Source organism: Gopherus flavomarginatus, chromosome 23 (genome assembly GCF_025201925.1).
Source record: "Gopherus flavomarginatus isolate rGopFla2 chromosome 23, rGopFla2.mat.asm, whole genome shotgun sequence".
Taxonomy (NCBI): Eukaryota; Metazoa; Chordata; order Testudines; family Testudinidae; genus Gopherus; species Gopherus flavomarginatus.
This window is the reverse complement of record NC_066639.1, coordinates 14,022,726-14,041,672: the sequence shown is the minus strand read 5'-3', so window position 1 is coordinate 14,041,672 and position 18,947 is coordinate 14,022,726. Positions and strand designations below refer to the sequence as shown.

General features: G+C 43.3%; 3 protein-coding genes across 4 annotated transcripts in view; all 3 read left to right on the top strand.

Moving 5' to 3' along the window:
* The window catches only part of LOC127039371 (zinc finger protein 883-like), a 341,025-nt gene that overhangs the window by 19,426 nt on the left and 302,652 nt on the right, over window positions 1-18,947 (top strand). The window lies entirely within an intron of this gene.
* The window catches only part of LOC127039346 (zinc finger protein 883-like), a 205,128-nt gene that overhangs the window by 19,426 nt on the left and 166,755 nt on the right, over window positions 1-18,947 (top strand). Inside the window, exon 2 of one of the 2 annotated variants that reach the window (XM_050932876.1) lies at window positions 5,593-5,667. The exons of the other annotated variant lie outside the window; for it this stretch is intronic. Coding sequence (XP_050788833.1) covers window positions 5,593-5,667 — 75 coding nt within the window. The remainder of the gene's footprint in view (window positions 1-5,592; window positions 5,668-18,947) is intronic. 2 annotated transcript variants of the gene reach the window in all.
* LOC127039429 (zinc finger protein 34-like) lies at window positions 5,593-14,681 on the top strand. The gene is made up of 5 exons (XM_050933183.1): window positions 5,593-5,667; window positions 8,188-8,264; window positions 8,488-8,614; window positions 12,824-12,937; window positions 13,606-14,681. The coding sequence occupies exons 3-5, from the start codon at window positions 8,581-8,583 to the stop codon at window positions 14,391-14,393; spliced, it is 936 nt and encodes a 311-aa protein (XP_050789140.1). The 5' UTR covers window positions 5,593-5,667; window positions 8,188-8,264; window positions 8,488-8,580; the 3' UTR covers window positions 14,394-14,681.

The following is an 18,947-nucleotide window of genomic DNA, read 5'->3' as shown; positions in this document are numbered from 1 at the left end:
AATATTATCTTTACCTTAATGTTGAGGTTTTCCCTTTTTCTTTGAATAAAATATTTTTTAAAAACTTCAAAAACAAAATGAAAGTGTGGTTAATGAAAGAGAATTATTTTTATTTGCAATTTCATTATTTTTTGAGGCAGCAATATATGTACATATATTTATAACTGAGATCTTGTTGAACTTTGAAAAAAATGGTATTAATAATATTATGAGGTTATACCTCAACCATAAAATTAAAATAGTGTGGTATCACATATACATATATTTTTAAAAGAGTATAAAATTGACTTTTGTTGCAACCAAATAAAAATAATAAAAAATAGTCACATGATACACGCAACATACAACATTGGACAATGCACATGACATACAGGACAAACTTACCATTAGAAACAAATAGCACAGAATTCTATTCATAACTATACAAAATAAGGCAAACAAAAAATTAAAAGGGTTAAACATTTGAATAAACAAGTTATTACCTCATTTAAAACTTTTAAGAAAAATTGATACAATAAATTTGGCAAATATTATTTTTTTTATGTATTTGGTAACAAGGAATTTTGCAGTACTTTATATTTAACATTGTTTTAAAACTCTGCTAGATGGAAATAAGAAAAGCCCATGTTTCAAATATTAGTGAGTGGTTAGGTTAGAAGCAGAGTGTGCATTTCGGTTGCTTGGCAACCCTGTCTTCAAGAAAGTTAGGAATAATTCCAGCTGTTGCATTCCTGAAGGGTTAAAATAACTCATTTACTGGATGTATTTAAAGTAAAGTTTTTACCTTGTTTTCTTTTTGTTTCTTGTTTTGTTCTGTTTTCAATTGCTTTATCTTTTGGAGGTTTCTGTAAAAACGATAACTTTTAACCTTTTAAACAGAGAGACAGCTGAAGTGAGGAGAGGCAGGGGAAAGGGGAGCTGGGGGTGAAGAGCAACCTAGGATGGTAGCGAGATCTGAGCCAAGAAGGATTAACTGTATCAAGGTATTTGAAAGTACAGGCAGCAGCAGCCAGTTTAGCAAACTGAGAAAGTATATAATGGAAAAAACTTAACCGGTATGTAAAAATGTTTGAGAAAGGTGGTTATATTTTTAGATATGAGCGCGGAGTGTGGGTCGTGGGTCAAAGCAGTTGGGAACCTGCACAGTTGGGAACTGTGCCCCTGGTTTTTATCCTGGCTCTGAGAGGAGAGTGGGGTAGTTACTTGCTCTTGTAAAACCTGAATTGGTTCCCTCAATGTCTGTTGCTTTTGTGTGCATGCCAAGTGGGTGGCGGGAGTGCCCTTTTTTGCTGCAGTTAACTGTTTTTGGGCAACTCCATGTGTTAATGCATCAATTGTAGGTGTTAACCCGCTTAATTTTGGTTTTTTACTTTGAGATTCTTTTTTATTCACTCCCCTGCGATCGAGTGGCAGATCCTGTCTCCTAATGTGCTCTGTGAACTGTTCCCATTTTTTCCTTCGTTTGATTTACCAAGTCAGTGAAAGTATTGTGTGCTGCTTTTTCCATCTGTGCACTTACTTCTCCCTACAGGCACCAGTCTAGGTCCTGGTTTAGCTTTTACCAGAACCTGGCTTTTTTCATAAGGTGGTGGCTGCACTGCAGTGGACCCAGTTTAATCTTTTAATTTTCCCAGGGCCACCTTTTTCCATTTCTGTCCCTCCTTCTTCAGGCACAGGGGAGCTATCCGAAGCCTGATGTTGACCACAAATATTTATAACAGAGGATGGCACATGTATTTTTTGTAGGTTCCCTGCTGCTGTTTCCAATGTTTTTGTCTGTTTCTGTGCTGGTTGTCTCTGGGTTGCTTGCAATGGAAGTTGGGAGCATTCCAGCATACTGATACTTGCCCCACTGATTTTGTGGCATGCTGTTTTAACCATTTAACAGCCGTGGCTATAGTTTGCAATATTTTACATTTTAAGGCTACAGTCCCTGTCCTAGCTTTACAAATTACATTGCATGTTTCTTCCCCATTACACTTTTTAAACTCTGTGGGGATCTGAAGGGAGGGGTTAAGGGGGTTCCCTAGCTTATGGTTTTCTGTCATGTTAGATCACGATTCCCACAGCAGACAGCTCACTTATTCACCAGATCAGCGGTCGGGGTCACCAGTGTCGTCAGATGGTACCAGTGTGGTTGATATCAATGTTGATATCAGTCGGCTGCATGCGTGTGTTCCCTCTGTGTGCTGCCCCGGCTCTGCAGATGCTGACACAGCAGACCCCGAGAGAGCCCCCAGTGACCACAGACTCTGATAAGGTACGAAGGCACCCGGCCAGGTTTATTGTCAAACGAAGCACAGTAATGGTTCCCCACAGACTCTACAGGACATGTGTTATAAACAAGACACGAGAAGTCATTCTTCCGCTTTACTCTGCCCTGGTTAGGCCTCAGCTGGAGTATTGTGTCCAGTTCTGGACACCGCATTTCAAGAAAGATGTGGAGAAATTGGAGAGGGTCCAGAGAAGAGCAACGAGAATGATTATAGGTCTTGAGAACATGACCTATGAAGGAAGGCTGAAACAATTGGGTTTGTTTAGTTTGGAAAAGAGAAGACTGAGAGGGGACATGATAGCAGTTTTCAGGTATCTAAAAGGGTGTCATCAGGAGGAGGGAGAAAACTTGTTCACCTTAGCCTCCAATGATAGAACAAGAAGCAATGGGCTTAAACTGCAGCAAGGGAGATTTAGGTTGGACATTAGGAAAAAGTTCCTAACTGTCAGGGTAGTTAAACACTGGAATAGATTGCCTAGGGAAGTTGTGGAATCTCCATCTCTGGAGATATTTAAGAGTAGGTTAGATAAATGTCTATTAGGGATGGTCTGGACAGTATTTGGTCCTGCCATGAGGGCAGGGGACTGGACTCGATGACCTCTCGAGGTTCCTTTCAGTCCTAGAGTCTATGAGACATGCTACGAATATGTGCCCCCTGACAATGGACTGGCACAGTCAGTGGCCGGACTCTCCACTGTCCCCTAGGCCAGACAAAGACGTCCACTCAGGGATGCATTCTTATACACAGGTACAAACAGGTTTCATATCATTGAATGCATTGAGGTACAGCCCCTCTATGCATTATGGTGTTGCCTTTCATTGGTGAGGCCTCATCTGGAGTATTGTGTCCAGTTTTTGGCCCCACACTACAAGAAGGATGTGGAAAAATTGGAAAGAGTCTAGTGGAGAGCAACAAAAATGATTAGGGGGCTGGAACACGTGAGGAGAGGCTGAGGGAAGGGCAGGGGAGGGATCGCTCAGTGGTTTGAGCATTGGTCTGCTAAACCCAGGGTTGTGAGTTCAGTCCTTGAGGGGGCCATTTAGAGAACTGGGGTAAAAATCTTTTCTGGGGATTGGTCCTGCTTTGAGCAGGGAGTTCAACTAGATGACCTCCTGAGGTCCCTTCTAACCCTGATATTCTATGATTCATGGTGCAGATTGATTCGAAAAAATAAGTCTATCCATCATATTGTCCGTTCATATTGTTTATCCATCATATTGTCTATCCATTGCATGGTTCTTTCATATTGTATATCTGTCATATTGTTCTTAGTTCATTTTATTAGTACTTACATGTGTATATGCTCTTGTCAACTTCTGTGAGCAGAGCCTGCCTTAGCTTTCTGTTAGCAATGTCTTAACCAGTACTTCAGTTCAGGCCTCTGGCCTCATACCAGGCCTCTGATACCAAGGGTTTGTCTCAGGGCCTCATCTTACTACACCCATAATAGTCTATCTGGTGTTGATGGACCTTTCCTGCCAGGCAGGATGTAATGGATTCTGTTGCCAATCAGCACTTCACCTAGGTAAAATCTCTCTCCTGTCTGGTGATTTGCAGAGCCACAGAGGCTCACAATGCAGCTAGTCAGATATTAACCCAGGCAGCAACTTACAAGCATTCAATAAAGTCTAGACACTAAACACATTCTTGTAATTCTTACACCTGTTTTAACAATACTAACACAGGTGAGCCAGACTGATTCTAGCTGTGCTTTTGTCCATGTTCAATTAAGACATGGGGGCTTGTGTAAGAGCTAACACCTCATCTGCCAGTGTCACAGGCAGGATGGGCAGGGATGGTGTCTCTAGCCTCTGTTTGCCAGAAGCTGGGAATGGGTGACAGGGATGGATCACTTGATGATTACGTGTTCTGCTCATTCCCTCTGAAGCACCTGGTGTTGTCCACTGATCTAGATGGACCATTGATCTGACGCAGTGGGCTGTTCTTATGTTCACAGTCTCTATGAGACATATCTACTCATTTGGACTGATTGGGGAGCCACAGAAAGAAACAAGATGTGCTGAGACAAGGAGGCCCAGTCTCAGAGCCCCTAGGGTCACACTTGCCAAAAGCTAAAAGTAGACCCAGCCCATGAAAGGGGGCACTCCCAGGAGAGACTGTCTAAAGGCTGGAGCATCAAACAAGTTCGTAAACCTGAGAGAGCTGCCTTGGGAACAATGACAGGGAGAATCCCCCAAAGTAACTCCTTTGATTCGCTCTCCTTTGGTTCATAGAACTGGAAGGGACCTCGAGAGGTCGTCTAGTCTAGTCCCCTGCACTCAAGGGAGGACTAAGTGTAATCTAGACCATCCCTGACAGGTGTTTGTCCATCTTGCTCTTAAATATCCCCAATGATGGAGATTCCACAACGTCCCTAGGCAATTTATTCCAGTGCTTAACCACTCTGACAGTTAGGAAGTTTTTCCTTATGTCCAACCTAAACCTCCCTTGCTGCAATTTAAGCCCATTACTTCTTGTCCTATCCTCAGAGGCTAAGAAGAACTATTTTTCTCCCTCCTCCTTGTAACAACCTTTTATGTACTTGAAAACTGTTATCTTGTCCCCTTTCAATCTTCCCTTCTCCAGACTAAACAAACCTAGTTTTTACAATCTTGCCTCATAGCTCATGTTTCCTAGACCTTCAGTCATTTTTGTTGCTCTTCTTTGGACTTTCACCAATTTGTCTTTCCTGAAACATGGCACCCAGAACTGGACACAATACTCCAGTTGAGGCCTAATCAGCACGGAGTAGAGCGGAAGAATTTCTTCTCGTATCTTGCTTACAATACTCCTGCTAATACATCCCAGAATGATGTTTGCTTTTTTTGCAATGGTTTTACACTGTTTTCTCATATTTATCTTGTGATCCACTCTGATCCCCAGATCCCTTTCCGCAGCACTCCTTCCTAGGCAGTCATTTCCCATCTGTATATGTGCAACTGATTGTTCCGTCCTAAAAGTGGAGTACTTTGCAATTGTCCTTATTGAATTTCATCCTATCTCCTTCAGACCATTTCTCCAGTTTGTCCAGATTATTTTCCAAAGCACTTGCAACCCCCCCAAGTTGGTATCGTCCACAAACTTGATAAGTGTAACAGAGAGACTCTGTTACTGGGAGATTTTTCACCATGTCTCAGAGGGTTACACCCTAGTGGGCTGGGGCTAGGCTTGCACTGCAATAAGGTCACTCTGTGCTTCACAGTGTGTCAGAACCTAGAATGTTCATTAGCAGGGAAAAATCCTGGGCAGAATGGGTTTGTGGAATGGACAAAAGCCCCATCTGAATTCTCTCATGTTCCCCTTTTCGCCCTGGCAGGCTACAGAATAACGTCCAGGTTTCACTCCAGATCCACCCAGGGGGAAGGAAATGGCTGCAATGGAGCTGGCTCAGGTAAGGGATTATCAGGGAGCTGGTGATGGACTCTGCTCGGAGGAAGAGGAGGAGTAAAGGAGAGGTGGAGCAGCTGGAGGTGCTGGGAGGCAGGAAATATCTAGGGTAGAGAAGGGGAGGGGACAGGATGTGACAAACCTGCTGAGACTTGTGTAATCTAGGGTGTGATGGGTTATCACCCCTGGGGTGCAGTCTGGGGGGTTTCTGGGAACTCCTGGTCCTCTAATCCTCAAATTGGGCTGGCCTTTCTCACACTGCTTTGCTGGAGATTCAGCCAGCCTCTCCAGGTCCTGTTATCACCCAACTCGAGAGCAGGTGGTACCATGCACCCAGCTAAGCTACCTGAATGCTTTACCTAAGCCACTGTAGGACAGAGAGAAGACAACAGCCAATTTCCCAGCTCCCGATCCTTGCACGCCTGCTGTAGTATAATCCAGAATTATACCATTTTATAGTGCACAGGGATTTGTATAATGTAAGATCATTAATATAGTTTGCTTTCCCCTCGATATGGGAAAGATAGGCACAACAAGCTTGGGCTAACCAAGCTGAGATTTTTCCCCAGACACTTCACTCAAAATACACTGGTTAAGATAAAGCATAAAACAAGTTTATTACCTACAGAAAGATAGATTTTAAGTGATTATAAGTGATAACAAACAGATCAAAACAGATTACTTAGTTTGAGTTTTTGGTTATTTGCTAAGCCTAGCATACTAGATGGATAGAATCTGAATTAGCAATTTCTCACCCTGACTGATGATACAAGCAGTCCCCCAAGTTTCCATACACAAGCTAGAAATCCCTTTACCCTGGAACCAGCACTTCCCCCAGTTCAGTCTTTGTTCCTCAGGTGTTTCCAGGAGTTCTCTTCTGTGGGGAATGAGGCCAAGAGATGCCGTCACACCCCACCTTATGTAGCTTTTCCCTATGGCGGGACCCCTTTGTTTGAAACTGAGTTCCCAGTCCAGTTTGTGGAAAAATACAGGTACCAAAATGGAGTTCAGTGTCATGTGGTCTGATCATATGCCCTAGCATGCCCTGCTGAGTGCTAAGCTCTTGCATGGTCCATTGTCTTTGTTGATGAGCCATCAGCACTGTCTGACTTCTTCATTGTTGTACCTGAAAGACTAGTTGTGGGTGTTACCCAGAGTAAGCACATTTGAAATACAGATACACAGTGAATATCCATAACTTTCAGATACAAACATGATCCACGCACACAAATAGGATAATCATATTCACCAATCATAACTTTTCCAGTGACACCACACATGATGCATCTTGTACAAAATGCATCATAATTACGTCCTAATTATATTATAACCATACCACTATGCTGAATATGGGGTGTAGTGTCAGATAGGGCCTAATTTCAAGGCACAGGAGTTGGGAATGGAACTTCCCCTCTTTGTGGAACAGGAAATAACCCTCCAACAAGGACTGGGAAAACTTCACAGACTCCCAGTGCTGGAGCCTGAATCTACTGACACTTCATTAGCTACCTCCACTCCCAATCTTTGTGGGAACTACAAATTTTATCAGTGATGATTTTGTATTCTTTTCTAGGTCATTGATAAGAATGTTAATAGCACAGGGCCAAGAACCAGTTCTTGGAGGAAGCCGCTAGAAATAAATCCACTCGACCATGGTTCCCCATTTACAATCCCAGTTTCTAATCTATTTCATGTATGCCGTGTTTATTTTGTATCATTCTAGTTTTTTAGTCAAAACGTTGTGCTTGACCAAGTTGTATGCCTTACAGAAGTCTAGGTATATTACGTCAGTACTGTTAGCTGCAACCAAACTTTTCATCTCCTCCAGTAAGGATGTCCAGTTAGTTTGATAGGATCTATTTTCTCTAAATCTTTAATGGGTGCTAATTATATTACCCTCCTTTAATTCTTTATTAATGAAATCCAGTATCGACTACTCCATTATCTTGCCCAGTATCGATGTCAGACTGATACTCTTGTAATTAGCTGGGGCATCTCTTTTACACTTTTTAATACTGGCACACCATTAGCTTTATTCCAGTCTTCTGGAATTTCCCCAGTGTTCCAAGTCCTAATTAAAATCATTATTAATAGTCCACCGTGCTCCTCCACCGGGCATTTTAAAAGTCTTGGATACAAGTTATCTGGACCTACTGATTTAAACATGCCTAACTTTAATAGCTGCTGTTTAATGTCCTCGTGAAGTCCTGTTGGAATGGAGTGTCGTCGTCAACATCTGATGATATGAGTTGCATCATCTGTTTTTCTCCAAATCCAGAAAAGAAATATTTATTAAAGACTTTTACCTTTTCCGCATTATTTTTGATAATTCTGCCATTTCTGTATAGTAATTTATCACTACCATTGTTAGGATTCATATACTTTTTAAAACTTCCTTCTTATTTTCATTGATTGGTCATTGTTTTCTAATAGCTTCCCTTACCAATTTTCTATAGTTCTAACCTTCTAACTTATATTCTTTACTATTGACTTCCCCTTTCTTCCATATATTTTATTTGGAGAGTGTTGGGATTCCTACCAGGGAGCCACCAGCAGGGTCCAGAGACAGCCTCATCTCCTATATCAAGCTCTGGCTAGTAGGTATGTGATAAATGTGAAGACCCTGCCTCCGTCTGTCAGCTGGGAGACACAATTTTCTCTCTTGCTACCCTCTGATGCCTCCTGGCTACTCGAAGCAAGGTGGGGTGGGACTCTGTTAACATGTGCCTCCCATGGCTTCCATTTCCCTGGTGTTGCTGTTCCATGAATAGTGGGGTTGTGAGTGGGGCACCAGGTATTGAGTGTTGGACTCTTGCTCTTTCAGGGGCCGGTGACGTTCGAGGAGGTGGCTGTGTATTTCACTAGGGAAGAGCGGGCTCTGCTGGACCTCAGTCAGAGAGACCTCTACAGGGATGTCATGCAGGAGAACTATGAGTCGGTGGTCTTGCTGGGTAAAGAATCCTCTCCCCTGGGTTATTAGAAGCTGTTGGGTCTCTAAAGAACCTGAGTAGTAATAACTTTATACCTTTATTCATCATACAAGTTTTGACAAGTTTCCTTGTCCCCCCTTTTTTGCCTTATCTCCCACCCACTAGTATCATTTTTGGACATGTGCTTTTTTGGTGCCGTCAGTCATTTTAAAATTGCATTTAATGTATCTTTATTGGATACATTAATAACTGTAGCTTTCATGCCTTTTCCTCATTTTAAGAGGAAAATTTGCCACCTGTAGAATTCTAAATTGAGTAAATAGGTGTGTGACTCATGCATGACTTGTGTGACAGTCAGATGAGCTCCTCTTCTGATAGGAGAGCGTATAATGTTGCCATTCAGGACCCCACGGGTGAAGGGAGAACAGAGCCGTGGGAGGGGAGGAGAAGGGGTGGAGTAGATGATTCTAGGGTGCCCAGATATGGGGAGGGTGTGTGCAGGCTAAGAGCTAAGAAGCAGCAGGGAGGAAGGAGGTAGTGAGAGATGAGGAGGGAACACAAGAAGCTACCAAGGTGCCGGGAGGTGGCGATGACTGAGAGTAATGGGAAGAAAGGGAAGGGAGTCTGGAGGAAAGGCACCCAGAAAGTGGGCTGGGTGGGTCAGTGGGAGGGAGAAGAGGTTTGGGGATCTAGAGCCCTGGAGGATCCCAGACCTTTAACCCCAAATTCCTACCCAAGCCTCGTTGCTTTAGAGCCTACACTCCAGTTTTATTTCTGTTCAGTTCCACTTCATTATACATATTTTCCTCAAATGTTATTTTAACGCTTGCCCTCCCTCTCCCACTCATTACCCCCCTCCCCATCTCTATGCACAGCGACCCCGGCCTCCAATCCTGAGTCCTTTCATTCCTCCCTCCCATAGCAGGGCTGCTACCCAGGCACAAATGGGCACCTTGTTGATGATATCACAGGGTGGTAGTGCAGCCTGCACAATTTTTACACCTATAAGATTACGTATTGGGGCACAACTTTCCCTTGTACATAGCTACTGAAAGTTAATTGAGAAGATGAAATTTGGTGAAACACACAGAAACTTGATTTAATACAGACAGTTATAATTGAAATCACAGGTAAGGATCAATACACATAATGATTAGACTAAGGTAAGCATAGTAAAGAGGGACACCATTGGAAACAAAGATCGAGGAGTAAGAGAGACCATCAGAATGGAGGCCTTGCTTCACTTTACTTGGGGACCTGACAAAATGAAAAAATGGTAACTAGGAGAGGTATCTTATCCACTTCCTTATGGTACTAGTTTGGCTATATACCATATCTGCTCCTTTACTCTGATTACAAGAATGTCAATACCGGCCCCAACCCATATGTGGCCTTTGGGAAGTCCATAATTAAGCATTAATACTAATGATTTACATCACTTATTTATTAATAATTCCAATATATGAATGCATCCAACTGCTGAGATACTGCATAGCAACCTAATTGCTAAAGCCCGCCTCAAACTTCCTTCTTTCAGAATCTTGTGGCGTATTGCCCCTGTTTGTGGTTCCTCGTTAGTCTCTCAAAATGAGGGTGCAAAATATCTGATCTGGGATTCTCTCCTTAGACCTATTCCAGTAAATGAGACTAGGTCATAAAATCAAGTCAGCGTCAACAGGAATGAGAGTTTGGAGAGAGTCTTATCTCCCCTCTCCCCATCTGCAGCAGCCACAAGCTGTCTTCCCTCCAGGCTCCTTGGATCTTTTGAACCTGTCCCTCCTGAGGTTGCGTGGCCCAGTTCTTGTTTCTTACCTTCTCCTTTTCTGGAAGAATTAGAGGCTGTTGCTCCTGAATTTTAGTGTTTAATTCCCCAGCCTTCTCCACACACTGGGGGAGTTTAATTCTCCCTCCCATTACACCTGAGTCACTAGATTTCCTAATTCCCCAGAATGTCCTTTTGCAATGTCACAGTTCTGGGGTAGTTAAGCCTTTGACCTGCCTCCATGGTCTGCTCAAAGAATGGCTCCTCAGGTATCAGGCCTCTAGCCAGCCCCTCTCTATGGGTAGGGAGCCACCTGCCTCTCCTTTTTGACCAAGGTTTGAGGATTGCAGCTTGTCCTCCACTGTGTTCACTGGACTAACGTCCAGTTGCTGTGCTTTGCTTTCTCTCCAGGGGCTGTGAGCAGTGTGTGTGTGATAGAGGTGGGAATTTTGGTGATACTTCTAAGATGCCAACACACATCTCAGTTTCCCTGTGTGATTGGTATTGTATGATTATAAAGAGGAGGAGACATGAGGTGTTTTGTCATGGAGCTGTCATGAGGTGATATGAATGGGTCATTAAGAACTGACTGGGACCAACCTACATCAGTGGAATACCCCACAGAGACAAGAGAATAATTGTCACCTGTCCATGGGAGGATCTCAATTTGGCTGAGTGAAGCATACATGGACTCGTTATGTTTTTGGAAGCAGGAAGAACTGGGCTCACAGGCGCAGGGAGCTCTACTGGAGCAAAGACAAATGGACAGGCACTGTGAAAGGAAACTAAACTGTTTTCTACAGCATCATGGCTCGAGGGCATTGGCCAGTATGGATTATATTGTCTTCTTTGCTTCTCTGTCCTAATCTAAGGACTTTCCAATGCTGCATTTCAGTTCACAAATAATCCCTGCTATGTTTTAAAAGTCTGCCCAGTGTCACAGCAAAAAAATGCTGTGTGCATTGAATGAGGAACAGTCTCTGAAGAGGAGTGTAGTTCAACTGGACCTGCTGGCAGAGTTGACAGGTTGAAGTAGGAGTGTTGAAGCCAGAGACTTTGCAAGGACTGTTTAAAAGCCCAGGCATTACATAGATCCTATGGATCCATGACAGTGTGCCTAATGGGGAAAGGATATAAAACAAGAAAAGGATCTCAATGCGTATTTACCATGACCCCCTCATCAGTCCTCGTGGGAATCCCTGATCAGCTCTAAAGTGTATTAAAACCTTCCTTAAAGGCTTACCTCTTATTTATCAGGTCATGTCAGTTTTGTTAGAAGGCCTTCTCTTCCCTGGTTCTTATCACGCAGACAGCAAAAGACCAGAAGTCTGAAGTGCAGATAATGCCATGTTTATTGGGGTTAGTTTCCAAGCAAGCATATCCCTAAGCCCTTCACACCATTCAGGCTTATCTCGATACTCCGATAGAATCTGTTCCCCAGTGTTCTGTTCCCAGCTCTGATGCTCCAGAGCTTTGCCTGTGTTCCTGTTCCCCGCCCCCCTTAACAAACATGATTCCGATTTCCCTTCCCCCTCTATTTTATGTGGTAATATTCTCAGCTATACCTTAACCAATCATTTTAATGAAATTTAACTAACCAATCCGAACATCTTGTAACATAATTCTCTAACCAATATATCCCACTACCCTAATTAACTTACACCTAGGAAATGTAACTATACAGCAGACAGAAAAAAATAGAGAACCAGACAGATTAACAATTTAAAAGTGGTGGGCATAAAGATAAAACAATACAGAAATGAAGGTTTCAAAACCACAACCATTGAGAAGTGATTTCTTGCCAGACAGGCTGCTGTCAAACTAAGTTTTCTTAACCATCTTAAGATCTGTTTCTTTATTTGGTGGTGATGAGCGCTATCAGGACAGGATCATCTTCCTAACAACCCAATACCACCTCATTTCAGTGTGACTGGTGTGGGGTGAGGCTGTGACCATATGCTTCCCAGCTTATGGCTTCTGCTGTTTAGCCAAAGGCCTTAGCCTAAGAACAAGGCCTCAGACTATCCTAATGAGAGAAGGCCCATACACAGGCAGACTGTGATTTTGATTCTTTGTTTTTATACCCCGGTAACTAGCTAAGTGATAAAAATACACCTAAGTTCTTAAAGTATAGGCTTTACAAGCAGGACTGAATATTTTCTAACAGTGGATTCTACCTATTCCCCCATTCTGTGTCTGTCTTGTCTATATAGTTCGTAAATTCTTCAGGGCATGGGCCATCTACTATTCTGTGTTTGTACTTTGCCTAGCACAATGGGGACCCTCTGTTACTTAGCCCTTAGGCACTAAGGTAATGAATATGATTTATAATAACTCTCCTGCCACTTAGAGCCAAGGAAGGGATGTTACAGCTTAAAAATGAGCTGGGGTTAAAACGATGGAATATTCTTTATGACAAGTATCCCAGAAATTCCACTGACCTCTCTTGTTTTCTTTGCCTGGAGTAGGGTTTCCAGTTTCCGAACCTGATGTGATCTCCCAGCTGGAACAAGGGGAAGAGCCATGGATCCCAGACCTCCTGGGCTCTGAGAACGAAGTGCCCCTGAGAGCTGCCTGCACAGGTGAGGAATTGGTTAAACCAGAGGTCGGCAACCTTTCGGAAGTGGTGTGCCGAATCTTCATTTATTCACTTTAATTTAAGGTTTTGCGTGCCAGTAATACATTTTAACGTTTTTAGAAGGTCTCTTTCTATAAGTCTATAATATATAGCTAAACTGTGTTGTATGTAAAGTAAGTAAGGTTTTTAAAATGTTTAAGAAGTTTCATTTAAAATTTAAATTAAAATGCAGAGCCTGCCGTACCGGTGGCCAGGACCCAGGCAGTGTGAGTGCCACTAAAATCAGTTCTCACACGTGCCATAGGTTGCGTATCCCTGGGTTAAACCAACTCAAAAACTGTCTGTGAATACAGGAAACATTTGGGATGCCCTACAAAGACCTTGTGAGCTCTCCAAGTTCAGGATTGTTCCCTGCAGATGTGGAATCATTAGGCAGATATCACTCATGGCTTCCCACCTATCCTGACTGACAACTGGCAGCAGGTCCCTCCCCAATCTCGCTTTCCCCTGGGTGTTCTTGTGAGATGCGGACCAAAACTGATCCCTTTCTCCTCTGGGGAAGGGTTTGGGGAAAATCTGCTCCTGATAGGTTTGATCTCTCCCACACACATTTTGGTTTGTTCATCCCTTTTACCATTCCTCTCTCTGAGATTTTCTTTCTCTCCGGCACAGAGAGTGACCTATGTCTGGATTGTCTCTGTCTCCCATCAGGTGATGGGATGGTGAGTGAGAATGAGGAGGAGAAACCCCAGCAGGAAGACGCTGAGCAAGGAGAGCCACATGGGATGTTATCAGGAAGATCCAAAGGGAATGTTTCCGGGATTTGTGCACTCCCAGAAAAAGCAAAAGCCTGTGAGACTCAGCTGATGTCAGAGGAAAACTTGAGGAGCCGCTCAGACCTTATTACACACGAGAGAATCAACTTGGAAGAGACACACTACATATGCCATGAGTGTGGGAAAAGCTTCAATGGGAGTTCAGACCTTTTCACGCATCAGAGACTCCACAGAGGAGAGAGACCCTACATGTGTTCTGAGTGTGGGAAAAGCTTCAATCAGAGCTATACCCTTATCAGACATTGGAGAACTCACACTGGAGAGAAACCTTATACGTGCTCCGAGTGTGGGAAAAGCTTCAATCAGAGCTCAAACCTTATCAGACATAGGAAAATCCACACAGGTGAGAAACCTTACGGATGTTCTGAGTGTGGGAAACGCTTCATTGATAATTCAGCCCTCTTCTCACATAAGAAAATCCACACAGGAGAGACACCCTACACATGCTCTGAGTGTGGGAAAAGTTTCAATAATAGCTCTGACCTCATCAAACATCGTAGAATCCACACAGGAGAGAAACCCTACATGTGTTCTGAGTGTAGGAAAAGCTTTAATCAGAGCTCAATCCTTATTAGACATAAGAAAATCCACATGAGAGAAAACTGGAACAAATGCCTTGACTAGGGCTGGCCAAAGATTTCTTTAAAAAAAATCATATTTGCTAATTCCCACGTAGTGATTTTTGTACCATTTTCACTGTGGTGTCTCAGCTCCCCCAGATAAGTTGCCTGCTTCTGTCTTTTGCAGCTCACCCTTCTTTGGGGTCAGTCCTGTGATCTTTTATATCAACTCCTTTCCTTTTGAGTCGAAGGAGTGTGTGTCCCTCCTGCCAGGACTGTTCATCAGCTCCAGGTGGGAGCGAGAGGGTTGATCCCAACAAGCTACACAGAGGCAAAAACTATCTGTGTCTTCCATCCACTAGGACTGTACCTGGCGTTGCCTGCTCAAGTTAGTGATCTTGATGTAAAAAGTTGTAGTGCAGATGCAGCCCAGGTGCAGTGGTTGGCATTAGCTTTCCCCTTGACCTAACCTAAACTCCATCACTTTTCCTAGTCTAAACAAACCCTGAGCATCACGGTTATCCTGTTCCCCCATTTCAAAGCCATTGTTAGTCATCAAGATCCCCCTTCGGGAACCAATTGTTTCCTTCCCAGTTGCACTGATGTTGCTTCAGGTTGTGCTGCAGAACAGATATTTTTACTTCCATTTTCCTCACTTAAAGTATATTGAACTATAACAAATGGCAGGGATAGGGGAAAATGTCATTTCCCCTCTGTAACAACAGAAGGAGATAGGGTAAGTCAGAGGGATTCCCTTATTCCCCATCACCATCCCAATCCCTCTGTTTGGTTGGTTGGGTCAATATTTTTTTCAAAGGGCTGGGAAGAGGATTTCCTGGTAAATACCTGGGTATTTTCCTTAGTTCCAAGTTATTTGGCTCCCAAAGCAGTTCTGGCCCAGGCCCTGCAGGAGGTCGCTCCTGAAGATATCTCCTTCCTAATCAGGAGCATGTTGCCTATTAATTGGGAAATGCAATCCCTAGCTAGGTAGAGATGGGAAAAATGGAACCTATTCCACCAGATTAAAGAAATAAAAGGGCATATTTGGGGGAGTTGAACCTCACTATCATTACTGATCTGTTGTGCGGTTGGTGAAGAATTCTATGCCAGAGAAGTGTAAAATTACTCCAAGGAAGGTGAAAGATTTGACAAGAACTCAGGTAGAAATTGCAGGTACGAGTGGTTGATTTTCACCCTGGAGATGGAAGCTATGGTGACCCGTGGCCCAGGTAAACTCTTTTTAGAACGCTGCTTCCTAGTTAAGTGGCATTGATCACGCCTCTAAAGGATGCCATGATTAAATTGGGAACAACTGTCTTTTTCAACTGATTCCTTCAGAGCCATTCCATGCCTATGGGTTCCATTCTGGCTGCCTTGTTGGACAAGAAGCACTTCCATGCTGGGCAAATGATTTGTAGCCCATGAGGGAATGTATCCGATCCCAAGTTCATAGTGCAGGATATATGAATGCTGAGTCCAACGTCTGTGGTTTGGTCTCTTAGTTTACTCTTGAATCTAATGCATTTGTATCACTTCTCCACCTCCTGCTACTCTGAAAGATCAGAAAGTGTGAAAATAGAGCACAGGTGGGTTTTCTCATGACGCAGCCTTCCTACGTAGTGTGAGACCCTTTCCACCAACACTTCTGGGAGAAACCCCAGGTAGAAATGAACTCACAAAAGTGGAAGGCTCCTAGGATATTGTAGAATGTGACTTCACACAATGCTGACTGGGTGGAAATGGGAATTAAGAGAAAACTGCCCTATCGGTTTATATTTTGTAATCTTTTGAATAAGTTGTTACCAGCGATAATGAAATCAAACATGAAGTTAATTAGTGTAAGAGGCTGATTCTGTGATAACTTTCAGTGTTACAATATGATTCGGGTTTTCTTCTAGTTCTCTCCCTGCCCCCTCCTACTATCTAGGAAACGGTGGCTAATCCTGAAATTAAAACCTCACTCCAAAGGAGTTAGAGTGGGGGAATATGTGAGAGAAATAGCCTGTATGAGAAGAGAGGCCCAGTATGGACTGTAATTATTTCTGTTAAGAGGAAGATTACTTGAGACAAGATGTGTAACCTTTTACCCATTCCCCACAGTGCTGATGTGTTTTTGTTTCTTTGTTTGTTTCTCCTCCGGTTGTTGTTTTTTAATAAAAGAATAGTTTTGGTTTGAAAGCAATCTTTATTCCATTAGTTGAAAGCAAACAGATCCCTACGAAGCAACAGGCAATTTTCTTAAACCTTCATAGTGCATTGTCTGCACCAATCACAATCCCCTCCTAGCACTACAAACGCTGCACTTCTGTACATGGCAAGAAATATTAGTGGCTTTCAGCTTCAAAGGGCTGCCTCAAGGTATCCCTGATCCTTATGTGCTCTGCCCCTCTAATAGCCCTGGTCTCTGGCTGTTTAAATTCAGCCTCCAGGTGCTAAGCCTCAGTGGTCCAGCCCTGAGTGAAGCTTTCACCCTTCCTCATGGTTCTTAAAATAGACTCAGACTTTAAGGTCAGAAGGGACCATTATGATCATCTAGTCTGACCTCCTGCACAAGGCAGGCCACAGAATCTCACCCACCCACTCTTGTATCAGACATTTGTCTGAGCCATTGAAGTCCTCAAATCATGGTTTAAAGACTTCAAAATACAGAGAATCTTCCAGTAAGTGACCTATGCTGCAGAGGAAGGTGAAAAACCCCCAGGTACCCTGCCAATCTGCCCTGGAGGAAAATTCCTTCCTGATCCCAAATATGGTGATCAGCTAAACCCTGAGCATGTGGGCAAGACTCACCAGCCAGACTCCCAGGAAAGGATTCTCTGTAGTAACTCAGATCCCATCCCCATCTAACATCCCATCACAGGCCATTGGGCATATTTACCGCTAATAGTCAAAGACCAATTAATTGCCAAATATTAGGCTATCCCATTATACCATCCCCTCCATAAATTTATCAAGATTAGCCTTGAAGCCAGATATGTCTTTTGCCCCCACTAATCCCCTTGGAAGGCTGTTCCAGAACTTCACTCCTCTGATAGTTAGAAACCTTCATCTAATTTCAAGTCTAAACTTCCTGATGGCCAGTTTATATCCATTTGTTCTTGTGTCCACATTGGTACTGAGCTTAAATAATTCCTCTCCCTCCCTGGTATTTATTCCTCCGATATATTTAGAGAGAGCAATCGTATCTCTCCATAGCCTTCTTTTGGTTAGGCTAAGCAAACCAAGCTCTTTGAGTCTCCTTTCATAAGACAGGTTTTCCATTCCCCGGATCATCCTAGTAGCCCTTCTCTGTATCTCTTCCAGTCTGAATTCATTCTTCTTAAACGTGGGACACCAGAACTGCACACAGTATTTCAGATGAGGTCTCACCAGTGCCTTGTAGAACGGTACTAACACCTTATCTCTACTGGAAATACCTCGCCTAATGCATCCCAAGACCACATTAGCTTTTTTTCATGGCCATATCACATTGGCAGCTCATAGTCATCCTGTTATCAACCAATACTCCGAGGTCCTTCACTTCCTCTGTTACTTCCAACTGATCCATCCCCAACTTGTAATAATAATTCTTGTTATTAATCCCTAAGTGCATGACCCTGCACTTTTCGCTATTAAATTTCATCCTATTAATATTACTCCAGTTTACAAGGTCATCCAGATCTTCCTGTACAATATCCCGGTCCTTCTCTGTGTTAGCAATACCTCCGAGCTTTGTGTCATCTGCAAACTTTATTAGCACACTCCCACTTTTTGTGCCAAGGTCAGTAATAAAAGATTAAATAAGATTGGTCCCAAAACCAATCCCTGAGGAACTCGACTAGTAACCTCCCTCCAGCCTGACATTTCACCTTTCAGTACGACCTGTTGTAGTTTCCCCTTTAACCAGTTCCTGATCCACCTTTCAATTTTCATATTGATCCCCATCTTTTCCAATTTAGCTAATTCCCCATGTGGAACCGTATCAAATGCCTTACAGAAATAGAGGTATATTAGATCCACTGCATCTATTTGTCTAAAAAATCTGTTACCTTCTCAAAGAAGGAGATAAGGTTGGTTTGGTACGATCTGCCTTTTGTAAAACCATGTTGTACATGTTCCCTTCACAAATAAATGGCCAAAAGCACACTCAACAGTCATTCTGCACTGGCTCAGCCTCTGCTTGAACTGCTTGCTGCTGTCAATGTCCCCCATGTATGTCTTCATAAGCCATGGCATTAAGGGGTAGGCAGGGTCTCTCAGGATCACAATGGGCATTTTGACTTTCCCTATGGTGATCTTCTGCTCCAGGAAGAAAGTCTCTGCTTCCAGGTTCCTGAACAGGCCAACGTTCAGAAAGATGTATGTGTCATGCACCTTACCGGGCCAGCCTGCATTAATGTCCGTGAAATGCCCACTGTGATCCACAACTGCCTGGAGAACCTTAGAGAAGTACCCCTTCTGATTAATGTATGCCGTGACTAGGTGGCATGGTGCCAGAACTGGAATATGTGTGCCATCTACCACACCTCTGCAATTAGGGAAGTCCATTTGTGCAAAGCCATCCACAATGTCAACACATGTTGCCCAGAGGCACAGTCTTTCAGAGCAGGATGCAATTAATGCCCCTGCACACTTTTGT